General features: G+C 33.5%; 1 protein-coding gene across 7 annotated transcripts in view; it reads left to right on the top strand.

Annotated features, from left to right (window-relative positions):
- The window catches only part of CLASP2 (cytoplasmic linker associated protein 2), a 175,633-nt gene that overhangs the window by 114,694 nt on the left and 46,684 nt on the right, over positions 1-14,255 (top strand). For all 7 annotated transcript variants that reach the window (XM_024743456.1, XM_024743455.1, XM_024743454.1 and 4 more), the window contains 4 exons: positions 4,547-4,717; positions 5,279-5,386; positions 10,098-10,204; positions 13,260-13,504. In XM_024743456.1, coding sequence (XP_024599224.1) covers positions 4,547-4,717; positions 5,279-5,386; positions 10,098-10,204; positions 13,260-13,504 — 631 coding nt within the window. The remainder of the gene's footprint in view (positions 1-4,546; positions 4,718-5,278; positions 5,387-10,097; positions 10,205-13,259; positions 13,505-14,255) is intronic.

Genomic DNA, 14,255 nt, shown 5'->3' with positions numbered 1-14,255 from the left:
AATTGGTTTGCAAATTGAGGGTTATTTACAAATAGGAAAACATGGCAAATGCCCTCTGGGTGAGAGCTCTTCTCCCAACCAAATTAGGAATAGATCATACCACATTCTTCCCAGATCTTGTGTATTTTTAGGGTAACTGTTAAAGTAACTTAATCTTTAGCAGTATATAGCATAGTAGTTTAGAGCCTTGCTATTCCAAATGGGGTGCCCAGACCAGCATCAGCATCACCTGGGAAATGTACAATCTCATGCCACCACAGATCTACTGAATTCAGTCTTTAACAAGATCATCAAGTGATTTGTGTTACAATCAAGTCTGAGAAGTATTGATTTAGATCATGGATTTGATCTATGGCTTTTCCAGGTTATTTAAAGTTGCTGTATTTCTATATACTTCTACTGTAACCAGTAAAATGAAGAGGATAATCTCACAGGATTGTTGTGAGAATTAAATTAGTATTTTGCCTGAGCACAAAGTATGTGCTGTATATTTTAGCTGGTGAAATTGATGTCCTTGTTTTTCTTAACCTAATGTCAACTGAATTTTATACTCCTATTGTGCACTTCTTTGTTGTTATTTCTTATGGACTTCAGGAAGCAAAAATAACGGTGAAGTTAGGAAATTTAAAGCAGAAAGAAAAATAAAGGTAGCAACCAGAAACTGTCTGTATACAGCATCTTAATGATAAAACAATTTTATATGAGATATTTTACTGAGTTCTAAAGTAATACTAAGACTGAACTCATGGCAGAGATTCAAAGTGCTTTGTGTATGTTTTTTTAATATATTACTTAAGGGACTCCCTTTTAAGTGTATTATAACTACTGATCACTTCAAGAGAATATAGAATAATTTTTTTACATTTGGTTTTTCACTTTGAAACCCAATCCACAATACTTGAAATCCTCTCTTAGAGTGTGAGAACATAATGATAGATTTTTAGGCCTAGTAGGATTTTAAGATCAGAAGACGTTCCCACCATAAAATCACTTAGATTTTAAATCATATTGGTGAGGTTTTTGTTTATCTGCCTGCTTATTTATTTGAATGACTGTTTTTTTCATTTCAAATTCTTTTGAAAAAAGATATTGTGGCCTTGTATAATTTGACGCAAGTTTCTTTACACATATTTGCACAGAAATATTGCTGTGCTCTCCATCTTCACTTTGCTTTGAAGTAATTCATTAGGGTTTGCATGGTCTTTTCCATATTTTTATATCACCATTTAGGAAAAAAAAAAAATCTCTTGGGTCAAAGCAGGTATGTTCTGATGGCTAACCAAAAATAAATAAAAACAGACCCAGTGGAGAGACTTCCAGACTTAAATGTTTATGTAAAGATTGTGTCTTTTGTTGTTGGTAGTGACTGATTATGTACAAATGATTGTACAGCCTGTCAGAAATTTTGTCTCTCCACCCCACCCCTCTACTGTTTGGTTTTTTTCCCCTGCGTGTCTTAAGAAAGATAAAACCCGTAGCTTTTTCATTTAATTTTTCTTCAGCTAGAAGATGTTGTTCTTCCTTACCTGTAGTTTTAAATTAAATGTTTAAATTATAAAAATTTAAACATTTAATTATTTAGATTTTAGACTATCAGTAGAAGAAAAGCTGAAGAATTTACATTTACTTTTGCACCTTCATTTCATCTGCTTTGTACATGAGTGTCTGATTTCAGTTTATCAGATAAAAACTACTAAATGTTCTGCTTTTGTTACAGACATCAATGGTTTTGGGATTTTTTTTTTAAAGTTTGCTTTTTTTGCTTTAGAATTTTTTATTTTCTAAGAACTGATTAAAGCTTTCTTATTTCCATCTGCCATTCATTTTAAATCTGCTTCTTCCCTCTTCATGGATTATAACCCTTACCCTAATTCTGCCTTTACACTTGTTCAGGATCACAATCTGCTAATACCATTGGTGGTAAGAATATATAGACTTTATGTGTGCATCTATTGTTTGATCACCTATTTTCATTATCAAGAATGGGTTCTATTCAGCAGAAATACTTAACATTTAATATTATATCATTCTGTAGCCATTATTGGGGTAAAAATCACCAATTATGATTTTTCTTTGACTTGTCCTTATTTATTACCAAAACCCTGGGTTTTTTAAATTATCCGTGTTGATGCCACAGATGTAAACATTCAGAAATGAAGGAGCTTTAGTAATGCCTTGAAAACATCTCATAAAAAGTATAAAATGGTAATTTGAAAACTTTAGGCAGCACAAGAGAAATTAGATATCTAATTCCAAACTTCATAAATTAGAGTATTTTCTAGTAGTATGCTATTCCCTAAGTACATCATACTCTTTTTCATCAACTGTGTGGTTTTTCTAGAAGAAATAATTAGCCTTGGTAGTTCTTTTGCTGGGGAAAGAGCCTTGATATTTTCTTCTAAGTATAAATAATTCCAAAATGGGTTGTAGGCACGTAATTAACGTGCTGTTGGTTGGGGCCGGGGCGGCCATTGGAGAAGAGCGGGTAATGATTAACACTGCCAATTTTATTTCCCAGGAGAGGGCATGAATGAATTTAAATATATAGAGAGTGAGCTTGCATAGTTTTGATAAAGTCAATAAATCTAGAATAGGTAGCGTGATTACTCTGCTTCTATACTATATGTTTCCTCTCTGCTGAATAGATCCACATTTCAAGGAATTCTCCAGTCTCCTACCAACACTGTCACCCCCTAAACTTACATTAGTTTTAACAGAATAACGTGTTGTGTGTGTTCAGTTCATAATTTATACTTTTTATATTGTTGCAAGTGTTCCCATAAAATATTCCATCAGCTTATCTTGCATTGTGAGTTTGTAGCATGTTGGGTGTTTGGGTGTTTTGGTGTGTATGTTTAGTTTAGATGCTGCATGGAGAAAATAGGTGCCTTGTGAGTATCTCTAAGGTTATAACTGAAAGAAACTTGATTTAAAGATTCTTCATCTGAAATATCATGGAACAATTCAAATGACTCATCATTTTAAAGTACACTTGTATAATTTCCCTGCAACAATTTAGAATTCCTTCTACACAGATAATAAATTGCTAACGTCATCGTAAACATTGATTTGTTTTACAGTATTGCTATAACCAGCGGAAGATGAGTTTCATTTTGTGTGCTAATAAAGTTTAGGAATTAAGCATGAGTTTAAATTGTATTCAGGAAGACCATGCCAAGAAAATGGTAGCTAGGGTCACAGATCAGCAGCCCATGAACCACATTCAGCCTGCCTCTATTCATGTATTATTTGGTCTACACAACATAATAAAAATCAGGACATGTCAAAGCTTTCATTTAAAAAACAAAAAAGTCCCAAAATGTAGCCAGTATTACCTCAAGACGGAGCTGGCTTGAACTAAAAAGTCACCACTCCCTGCCTTACACTCAGCACTGCTCCCTGGTTGATGTTCCCTGCTTGTCCCCATTGGCTTTGACTCTTTAATCTTTGCTCTGTGGAAGTGAAGTGTCATTGGGTAAGATTATACCAGGTGAGCAGTGACTGTGGAGAAGTTCCCGACAAAGAGGAAACGTTGCTTTTATGACGTTTTATTTAAGTGCAAGTTTAACTTTTATAATGCTACCATCCAGAATCTAGAGTTAAATTATACTTTGGAGTTATCTAGTTCATTTTCCTTTTCAATGCAGACAAAAAATGTTTTGACTGACAAGGAGCTTATCCCCTTAAACACTAACGTGTGCAATTCTAGTTTAAAAGCATGTTTCTTAACTTTTTTTTTAACTCTTACCCCAATCTCTGAGATTTTGTCCAGCTCCCTTTCTTTATCCCTGACCACGTATCCTTTGTCTTCCAAGACTGAAAATCACTAGTTTAGAAAGGGTCTGCCTTCTTTGACATTTATTTGCCCATTAGTTGTGTTTTACCCTCAGTATACATCAACTTGGCAGACTGGCCACCCAAGACCCCTTCTCTATTTGAAGGCAAATAACAAAATGCAAGTTTCTTTTTCAGCTGGCCTAACTTTGTAAACATTTAAAATTAAATCTTGTAAAAATTTGAAAATATACATAGTTGCAAGATAACCTTGTTATGCCCATTTAGAGGCATCTCAGCAGGCAAACTTTTAACAGGAAGCACATTTTCATTACCATATTCTTAACAAAAATGATAGCAATAATAGAATTATTAATTTTTTCCTTTTAAATGTATAGCTTTAATATATAGCATTTTAACATATAGCTTTAGCTGCATGAAATGTATTGTTAGATAAGTTTATTTCTTTGGAAATCTTTTCTACTGTTTATGTTCTGAAAATCATAATAGTGTTGTCCTTATTAAACATAGCATCTTATACTCCCCAAACTGAAAATATATTTACATGATTTACCATTCAATCCTAGTATATATAGTATACCTTTTTATTCCAGGTTTTGAGTATATATAAACCTTCCTCAGTCTAACTCCTTTGAACTTAGAACTGCCATTCCATCACAGTTTTCTCAGGTGTACTTCTTGAATTTTTATCCTTTCAACAAGTTCTCTTGGAGTTCATATCTTAACATTTGTATGTGTGTTTGGTGTTTAGCTGGCAGCCGGTCTGGGTCTCCGGGAAGAGTTCTGACCACAACAGCCCTCTCCACTGTGAGCTCTGGTGTTCAAAGAGTCCTGGTCAATTCAGCCTCAACACAGAAGAGAAGCAAGATACCACGAAGCCAGGGCTGTAGCAGAGAGGCTAGTCCATCTAGGCTCTCAGTGGGTAAGATTTTTGTGCAAAACTTGGGACCTTGTATTTCTTTAGTATTTCAGGCATTGAAGACTTCAATTTAGGCACTTTAAGTTAGAGAAAAACAACTTAAAATTCAAGGACAACTGAAATATAGGTTAAAAATGGAATTAGATATCTTATCTTGAAAGTATAATTCATTTATATTTTAAATCTTTTTATTTTAGAAAAATATCATTTTACTCTTCTAATCACATACAAACTAGAAGACTGTATTCAAGAATTTTAATTGTATTCCTGGTAATGCTTCATCAAGAAAAATTTCTTCTCAACCTTAGAAAAAACTTATTTATTAGTTTTTAAGAAAGAAAAGAATAGGGACTTACCTGCTGATCCAATGGTTGAGACTCTGCACTTCCACTGCAGGGGGCATGGTTTCGATCCCTGAACCAGGGGAACTAAGATCCCGCATGCTGCATGGAGTGGCCAAAAAATAAAAAAAAGAAAGAAAGAAAAGAATAAAACCAAAATATCAAAAATACAAACTCTATCTCCTGTTTACTCCCCTTCTGTGCTGCTGTTGCTTCATACCAGCCCGAAGCAGTCGTATTCCTCGACCAAGTGTGAGCCAAGGGTGCAGCCGGGAAGCCAGTCGGGAGAGCAGCAGGGATACGAGTCCTGTTCGCTCTTTTCAGCCCCTTGGTAAGTGTTTGGGCAGGTGTGAGGCATATTGCTTCACTGTTGTGTTCCTACCATCTGATAACCTCAACACACCCTGGATTTAGTTAATGATTTCTTCAACTGTATCTTTTCCTCTATCTCTTTTCTTTTTAAGGACAGTCAGAAGGAAATTATATGTTTGGGCAATTCCTTTGACATTTATCTGTCTTAAACGAGCAAGTTAGACATTGGATAAACAAATTGCCTTCATAATCAAGTAAATATCATACAGATTTAAACTACAGAATATTGAATTCAAGATTTTTCTTAACAACTCTCCCTATAAAATTTAAAGACAATATTTAAATATTTACTCTTAAGTGAAATATGGACTATTTAGTTTGATAAAAATAAAGACTTTTGTCCTTTTTAGCAGAAAGATTAACATTTCACCTTAGATATTTCAGATTACTAGAAAGAATGCAACAAAACAATATATGAACTACTTATTAAAATAGGAGGGATTAATATTTTTACAGTATTTTACAATTTAACATTTCCCATGCATTAGCTTCTGTCATGTCATTGCTGTGAAACCTATCTGTCCCTGATTATAGAGATTTTATTATACCCTTGATTATAATACTATATTTACCTCAATTATAAAAATATTAAATGATTTTTTAAAAACTAAATATTTTAGAGTAATTGGAGAGGCAGAATTTTTTATGTTGAAAATCTTTAGAATTTCTGTGTGGTCCTCAGCATGTTAACTAATACTTTGTTTATATGCACTTACTTAGAGCCATTTCAGGTTTTTTCTTTTAATTCCATAAAATGTAGGTTACTGTAATACTTAAGAGAGTTGCACTTCAGACTTTGTGACACTTACGTAGAACATAGTTCCACTCATTATTTATTGGAATTATTATTTCCTTCAATAGACACGTTAGTATAGAATTTCTAGAGATTAATTTCTAGTTCTTTGGGCCATTTGGCTCAACCATATCACTACTAGACTATCCTGTACTGACCCTTTGAGCTAGGAACTCAGGCAGGGGTATCCTCAACCCTTGTTTGTGTTCCAGTCCCAGGTGCCAAAGAGTTTCCTTCTATACTCTGCCAGAGGTAGATTTAGTTCATGTACAATATACAGTAGGCTTAGTCTGTAGAGTATCTGTGTATGTGTGTGTATACATGCACACACACATATACATATATATATGGTACATCCTCATGCATATATGTTTAAAAATGAAACAAATCTTACATTTGTATAAAGTAAGCATGCCACCTTGAAGAGTCAAAGGAAGCAGAGTGGGTGTGTGATAGTTTAAGAGCATATGTTCTAGGGTCAGATGGCCTGGTTGATACCCCAGCTCTGTAGCTGTTTTATACCTGGGTTTTTCCTTATCTGTAAAGCTAGAATAATAATAGCATGTAGTTCTTAGCATTGCTTTGAAGACACTGTAAAGGAGAGAATACGTGAAAACTGTCCCTCAGAGCAGTGTTTGCACACAGTGAGCATGTGGTTATCATGGTCATCGTCACTGCTGCGACTGCTCTTCCCAGTCTTGCCCCTGGAACAGTGCTTGCTTACCTACAGTTAGTTGTGTGACACATCAGTGGCAAGGATCTTAGATTTTTTTAACGGTATAATACTTATATTTGTATAATGTACAATTAGTAGAAAATGTGAGATATCGGGAAGAAACAAAAATAGGTTTCTGTACCATTTAAAAGTGTACAATAGTCAGAGATTAGAGGAAATTTATAACCAACTTCTAATTACCTAAAAAATAAACATGTTAATATGCCTTTTTTAAAAAACATCTTTACTGGAGTATAATTGCTTTACAATGTTGTGTTAGTTTCTGCTTTATAACAAAGTGAGTAAGAACTTATACATATATCCCCCATCCCCTCCCTTTTGCTCCCTCCCACCCTCCCTATCCCACTCCTCTAGGTGGTCATGCCTAATTTTAAAGAGATACGTTGTTTAGTCATTGATCTAGATTTATCTCAAAGCTGCCATTTGGCAATTTAAATCATTTAAATTTTATTATTAAAGGAGGCAGTTTTCCCAATTGTGATGAAACATCCTATTAGGTTTAAAGGTGGTTAAACCTTTTAATCATATAGTTTTAGAAGAATTGAATTTTGTAGCCCTTTATTTACATATGGATATTGCATAGTAAAGGTAGCAGATTAGTCCTGTTTATTACACAGAGATGAAGATAGCATTCCCAGAAATCAGATTGTCCTTTTCATTCCCATTTTCTGCCATATTTGCCTACATTTTTCTCTTTCTTTATTTGGTGAATCCTTTTGTCACCTCTGACTTGAATATGGCCATTCAGCAGATGAATCCCGTAGCTTGCCATTTATTCAGTTGTAACACAAGGCCAGCATCAGGGTCCTAAAACACCAGAAATAAATCAGGGCTAAACAAAGATGAACTCTGGAACTCACACTCTTAGTTTCCATCTGTTTCTGGAACCAAGATTCAAAAAAAGGCTTACGTTATTACAAGCACGTGAGTGTTACCTTCAGCCACAGATACTATTGATATCAAAAGGTTTTCAAAATTTTTTCATCTATTAAAGCATTTCCATATTGCTTCAACTCTTCCTTATCATTTTAGAAATTATTCTGTTGGGTAAAATTAAAACTATATATTAGTATGTTTTACTAATGATACCAGTCACCTTTCAGGGTCTGTTAAAACATTTTATGCAACATTCTCTCTTTAATCCTATCTCTCAATCTTTTTGATCATTTTCTTATTCATTAAGGTCCTGTGGCAAAGGAAAGAGTAATTCATGTAATAAAAGTATTTTAACTGTTCTCATTAATATATCTGAAGCAGAGTAACTTTTAAAATGAGTAATATGTTTCATTAAATAATAAAGTGATTTTTTCCTGGCTTATTTGTTTGTGTGTGTAAGAAAAAGACTGACTTTATGATGTTATGAAAATCAGGATTTTAAGATCTAAAAATTTAAATATCCTAAATTTAGATTTAGAGAGATGTCATAAATATAAGAAGTCACAAGTTTCTAGGTTTTTTGATTAAATTGTTAATACTCCCCTTTTTTGGTGCTCAAAATATGCTTTGATATTTAAATAATCTACTGAATGCAGAACTTATATACTGTGAACCATTATAGAAAACATTTATGTTAACATAAATGAGGTATGTTATCTTTTAAACAATGTAAAGATGGTATGTGTACTATTTAAGAGCAAAGGCCTTGAAAGACTACAAATACTGAGGTGTGGCCTTGATCAAATTAATTAACTTTTCTCTGTGCTTTAGTTTAGCTATTTGTAAAATTGAATAGTAACAACTGCCTCACTGGGTTCAGGATTAGAGGAGATGGGATTATTATTGGTTACTATTTACCATAGTGGTTTTTTTTTTGAAACTACAGTGTTCATTTTTTTGTCTCATGCTTGTACTTTTGACATTTCCTTCCATTTGAATACTTACTTTTTTGTCTCCTGTGAGCTTATGTCTGTCCCCTTAGGTGTAAGATCTGTTGTGTGTCAAGGAAGATATTGCAATGCAAGTGTTCAGTTGCCCTAGTCTAAGGCAACATTCTGATCCTTAACTATTAATAGTAATACCATTGTGAACTAACTCTCCTTGCCTGACTGTAGTGCTGCCACTATTCCTTGTTTCTGTAGTAATAGATGAGGTTTGTATGGTCCTGTTATTCCAGCCTCCAGACACCATTCCAGATCTACTGGTGCCCTCTACGCCCCCGATGTGTATGGGGCCTCAGGTGAAGGATGAGTACATTTTCACTATCATCTGTGCATTCATCTTAAGTTTTTTGTCCTTGTCAGTTTCCATTGAATAATCATGTTTTAAAATTGATTTGTTTTATTTACATTTAATTTGTTGCAGAATAAGTCATTTGTGGGTTTTTAAAAAAATTTTCCCCCAAGTAACTTTTTTCCCTTCAGCAATCTTATTTCAACATTTTTCTCACTGGAGATGGGCATTTTTCTTTTGTATAACCTAAGTTATGTCATTTTAAAATATAAAAATTGTTTTATGTTCTCAGTTATGTACTTCATCTTTGTATATATGTTTAAAAAAAAAAACCAAAATGGTGGATGAAGTGTTTTAATTGTAAATGATGATATGTTGTAGAAAGTAGTTGAGAGGAAGAACCCATCTATGGTTTGTCTTTACATACCTCAGAGTGTCGGGCAATAGTAGGTCCTTGACAAATATCAAATGATACATCTTAGTTACAGAATGAATCAGCCTGTCTTGAAAGAGAAGAGATAATAATTGGAGGGGTTTTCCCTTGTAAATTCCTGGTGTGCCTTCCTTGAGCTGCCTAATCGTTACTGGTTTGAGAATTGATCTTTGTTCTGGGCTACTCTGTGGCTCAAGCAAACAGATGAGATTTGCCTGACTGATAGAGCTAGATTAATTACAGGGCTATAGACTTGCAAGCCCTTAGTTGGCCAGCCATGCTTTCTTCTATCTTCTGGTGAAAAGTATATCATAGCTACTATTCTTTAAATTTACTTCCCACACACTGTCAGTGATTTTAATTGCCTTTGCCCTTTTATTTGACTAAAAATAAATGTACCCAGAGAATACAGTATTGCTTTTAAAATGCTTTGCCCCATTGGTTTTTTTTTCCTCCTCTTAAGGATCTTAAAGTTTCCAACGTGACCCTGTTACATTTATGGCTCTCTCAAAGCTATTTTCCTTCTTCTGATGAATTAGGTCCAGGGTATGGGATCAGCCAATCAAGCCGACTGTCATCCTCTGTCAGTGCCATGCGAGTCCTGAACACAGGTTCCGACGTGGAGGAGGCAGTAGCCGATGCCTTGGTACTTTCCTCCATTTCCTTATCTTTACAGATGTTCCAGCTATGAAACTAATGTATGAGTGAGCCAATCCACAAGTGTGGGAAAGGAGATGGGAAAATTCTTGGTATTAAATCTAGGAAGATCAAATGTGGGCAATGTAAAAAACAAAACAGTATAATTAATTCTTGATCTTTATTAATTGCCAAATTTTTAAGCCAGGGCCCATAGTAATTGATGGGATGTCAGGAATATAAATATTGATATTGTTGATATGGTGATGTTTTTTATGTACTGTAATACAGTGAGAATAAAGGCAGATAGATTAGTATATAAATATGTACACTACAAGTATGTAATTTCAAGTTTAGCTTAACCTTGGGTATTTAGGGATTGTTTTAGTTTGGGGTACAGTTTTGTTTAGTCTTTATTTATTTGTATTTTCTGAGCTGAGAGAAAGTACACCTTCAAAACAAATTATATTTAAGATATCTTTCTGGCTCTTTATACCTGACACATTAAACAGTGAGGCTTAAAAACATAATCCGTACATCTATGATGGTTTGTCAGAAGAGTGCTGTTCAGATGTCACTGTAGTTTTTCTCACTTAAAATTATGAAGGAAGTATTAGAAACAGTGATTAAAATTGCTTTTTCCTTTTTCCCAAGTCAATTCAACATGATAATTTCTCTTTCAAGTTATGATATTAATCCTATATTTGAGAAGTAAGCATTTACTCAGGTTTTTACACAGAACTTATAAAGGTGTCATCTTTGTTTTGAAATTTAAAAATACATTATGCCTTTTAAAACCACATATCACCTCTTAACCAGTGTTGATACAATATTTGCCACATATATTTGAAAAACAAGTTTTTAAAAATATTCATTGATCATAGCTATAATATATTAAATGTAATCACGTGCAGTTCTGTTCTAACAGTCTGTATATGCTGAATTTTTCTCTTTACCTTAGCCATCTGATTTTTCTAATCGGTACAACTAAGTAGGAACTTTGTTCTCTTGAGCTTGGGACATATTGATCACATCTTCTTCTGGTGATATTAAATTAGTCATACGTTTTAAATTTACTATTCCTCATCAGTGTATTTCTCAAATTATGTTTTTTAGTTTCTTGTAAATGGATGATTTACTAGTTAAATTCTGCTCGCATAAATTTTATGAATTGAATGGATTATTCTTGAACTATTACTTGTTATAAGATGTTGTATTTGATTTATATGAGGAATATTTAGCCACCAGGGCTAAAAGCTGAATCCCAATCATTTGACTGTGAATACTTCCATTATTTGCATAACATAGATATTCCAGTTATAACTATCAGTTTTTAGGAAAAGACTATCCAACTATTAAGTCTAATTGGACCTAGGGAAAATCATAGAAATAAAATTAACTTTGGAAACAACAAAAGGATCCAAATACGAAGAAGACTTGAGTTTCTTTGGAAAACTGGTTATGGGAGTATTTCTGTAGCTTAGATTTTTTTCTTTGGACTAAAGGATATTGACAAGTTAAAGATATATTCTCCTAATAAGCAGTTCTTATGTATCTATATATTTTAAAAGTTAATGTTTCTAATTATGGGCATTGTTTATGCCTACTTCACTGTGCTGTTTAGCAAAATGTTTTTCATTATTTTCAATTTTTCTCTTTAAAAATCTGCTCTCAGCTCTTAGGAGACATACGGACTAAGGTATAGACATTGCTGTTTTCTGACATCTTATGATACCATAACTTTTTTTTCTTTCCTTCATCAGTTTAACAGATGATAGTCTTCTATAAAAAATTCAAATGGAAGTAATAAAATCCTTAGATATACATCATTTTTCTGTATATATGATTATATGATTATCAGCAGGGAGATAGTGCTTAAACAGAGTGTCCTATGGGGGTTCTCATCCTTTAAGCCTGATTACTGTATACAAATGCGATGATGTCATCGACACTGATGTCTATAACAAAACTGGTCTTGAAGACCAACACAGGAAATACCACATTTTTGCCATTCTAAATTAAGTTGGTGCCTCTAAAATCAATTTAGTGATGGGAATGTCTATTTTTAAACTAGACTATTTTTAATTGAGTTCAGATTATATTTCTTTTAGATTTTAAACTTGGAGAATTTAAGTCACCTGGAGCTGTGTAAAATTATTGTGCTTAAATGTTTCTTAGAAATATCTTCACTGCTCACCAGCCTAAATTCAAATATCAGGTTACATAAAGATTTATTTCTAATTCTTCCAAAGAAATCTCAAATAAGCTATTTATTCTGTCTCATTTCACTTTTAATATTCAAAGTAAAATTAGCAGTTACATTTATTAAATAATAAGCTTCAGATGTAAAGAAATCAAAGGAATCTAAATATGCTTTCTCATAAATATTGAAATAGACAGTATAGACACATTGGGAAGAACATGGAGGACCCTCCAGGAGCTTGCCTCCTAAAAGTAAGAGTAAGCAAAAGAGGCTCTCATCATTCTCTGTATTTTACTTCTCTAGGAAATGTCAGGGTTGCGTACAAGAGAAGAAAGAGTGGCAAGACAAGTGATAGTAGAAGTGAAAGGAGAATAGAGGAAAGAGAAGGTTGAGAGACAGAAAAAAATAGAACTTTACATGGGGAAAAATGTTTTTCTGATCCATTGCCCATTTTCTGATCCATTCTCATCCTTTAAAAAGGTAGTAATTTCTTCTTAACAACTCAGAATTTTAGTACAGAGTCCATTCGTTTATACTCTTGTAGTTCTTTTTGGTTTTCCAGAGAAAAGAAAAGGGAGAACCCCATGTTTTTAGTGCTCCCCACTTTACATATCTGACTTCCATACAGTAGTCTTATTCTGCTTTTATCACTCGCCATAGTTAAAGAATATTTCATCTACTAACTCCTAAAACATGTTTTTTGAAGAAAAACTAAATATCAACATTTTATTATTACAATGATTAGCAGCATGCTTTACATTGATTTTTAAACAAAAACCAGTCTTTTTATGGTCAGTAGAAATTTGTGAAATACCAGCATATTATTTTAGCTACCACTAATGAGAGTCTTTATGTGTAACAGAAAAAACCTGCTCGAAGAAGATATGAATCATATGGGATGCATTCAGATGATGATGCCAACAGCGATGCATCCAGTGCTTGTTCAGAACGCTCCTATAGCTCTCGGAATGGTAGTATTCCTACATACATGAGGCAGACAGAAGATGTGGCAGAAGTCCTCAACAGATGTGCTAGCTCCAACTGGTCAGAAAGGAAAGAGGGCCTCCTGGGTCTGCAGAACTTACTAAAAAATCAGAGAACGCTAAGGTGAGTTATATTGTCTTTAAAATAATTGTCCTGTCTGGTTAGGACAGGACAATTGACTTGACTTGACTTTTTCATAACACTTTAAAGATACTGGTATGGGCTCATACGTGTCCTGAATTCAGAAGGTGGCATCAAAATATTTTCCCAAGCCGTAATCCTTTAGGACCATCTATACTATTGTTACTTTTAAAAGTTTTAATTAACTTGCTCTATTTAAAGAAACTTTCTAAAAGGAAACTTTTTATTCACAAATAGATGTTAAATGAAAAATGCTATTAATTTTTTTAATGAAAATAATAAAATATGCATAATATTAAAGCTGACTCATTATTAAAATTCATTCCTGATAAGTTTTTCAGTGAGATGAAAGAATATTTATGCTCACTTGGAAATGAAGGTATATTCTTGATGTTTGTGTAATATTTGAATCTTGGTATAATATGAAATGGATTTGGAGTGAATTTCTCTAAGAACAGAAATTTAGGGACTTTCCTGGTGGTCCAGTGGTTAAGACTCCACGCTTGCACTGCAGTGGGTGTGGGTTTGATCCCTGGTCGGGGGACTAAGATCCCCCATACTGTGTGGTGTGGCCAAAAAATAAATAAAGTTAAAAAAAAAAAGTTTATATTGGTTTTTAGTTGGGTTTGATTCGGTTTCCTTTCCTAATGGCTTTTGCTTGCTTTTCCTCTCTAAATTCTTTATTTTTTTTAATGTATTTTATTTATTTTATTTTCATCTGCGTTGGGTCTTC

Source organism: Neophocaena asiaeorientalis, unplaced genomic scaffold (genome assembly GCF_003031525.2).
Source record: "Neophocaena asiaeorientalis asiaeorientalis breed wild unplaced genomic scaffold, Neophocaena_asiaeorientalis_V1.1 scaffold332, whole genome shotgun sequence".
NCBI lineage: Eukaryota > Metazoa > Chordata > Mammalia > Artiodactyla > Phocoenidae > Neophocaena > Neophocaena asiaeorientalis.
Note: the sequence above shows the minus strand (reverse complement) of the source record. Positions and strands in the feature narration are given on the sequence as shown.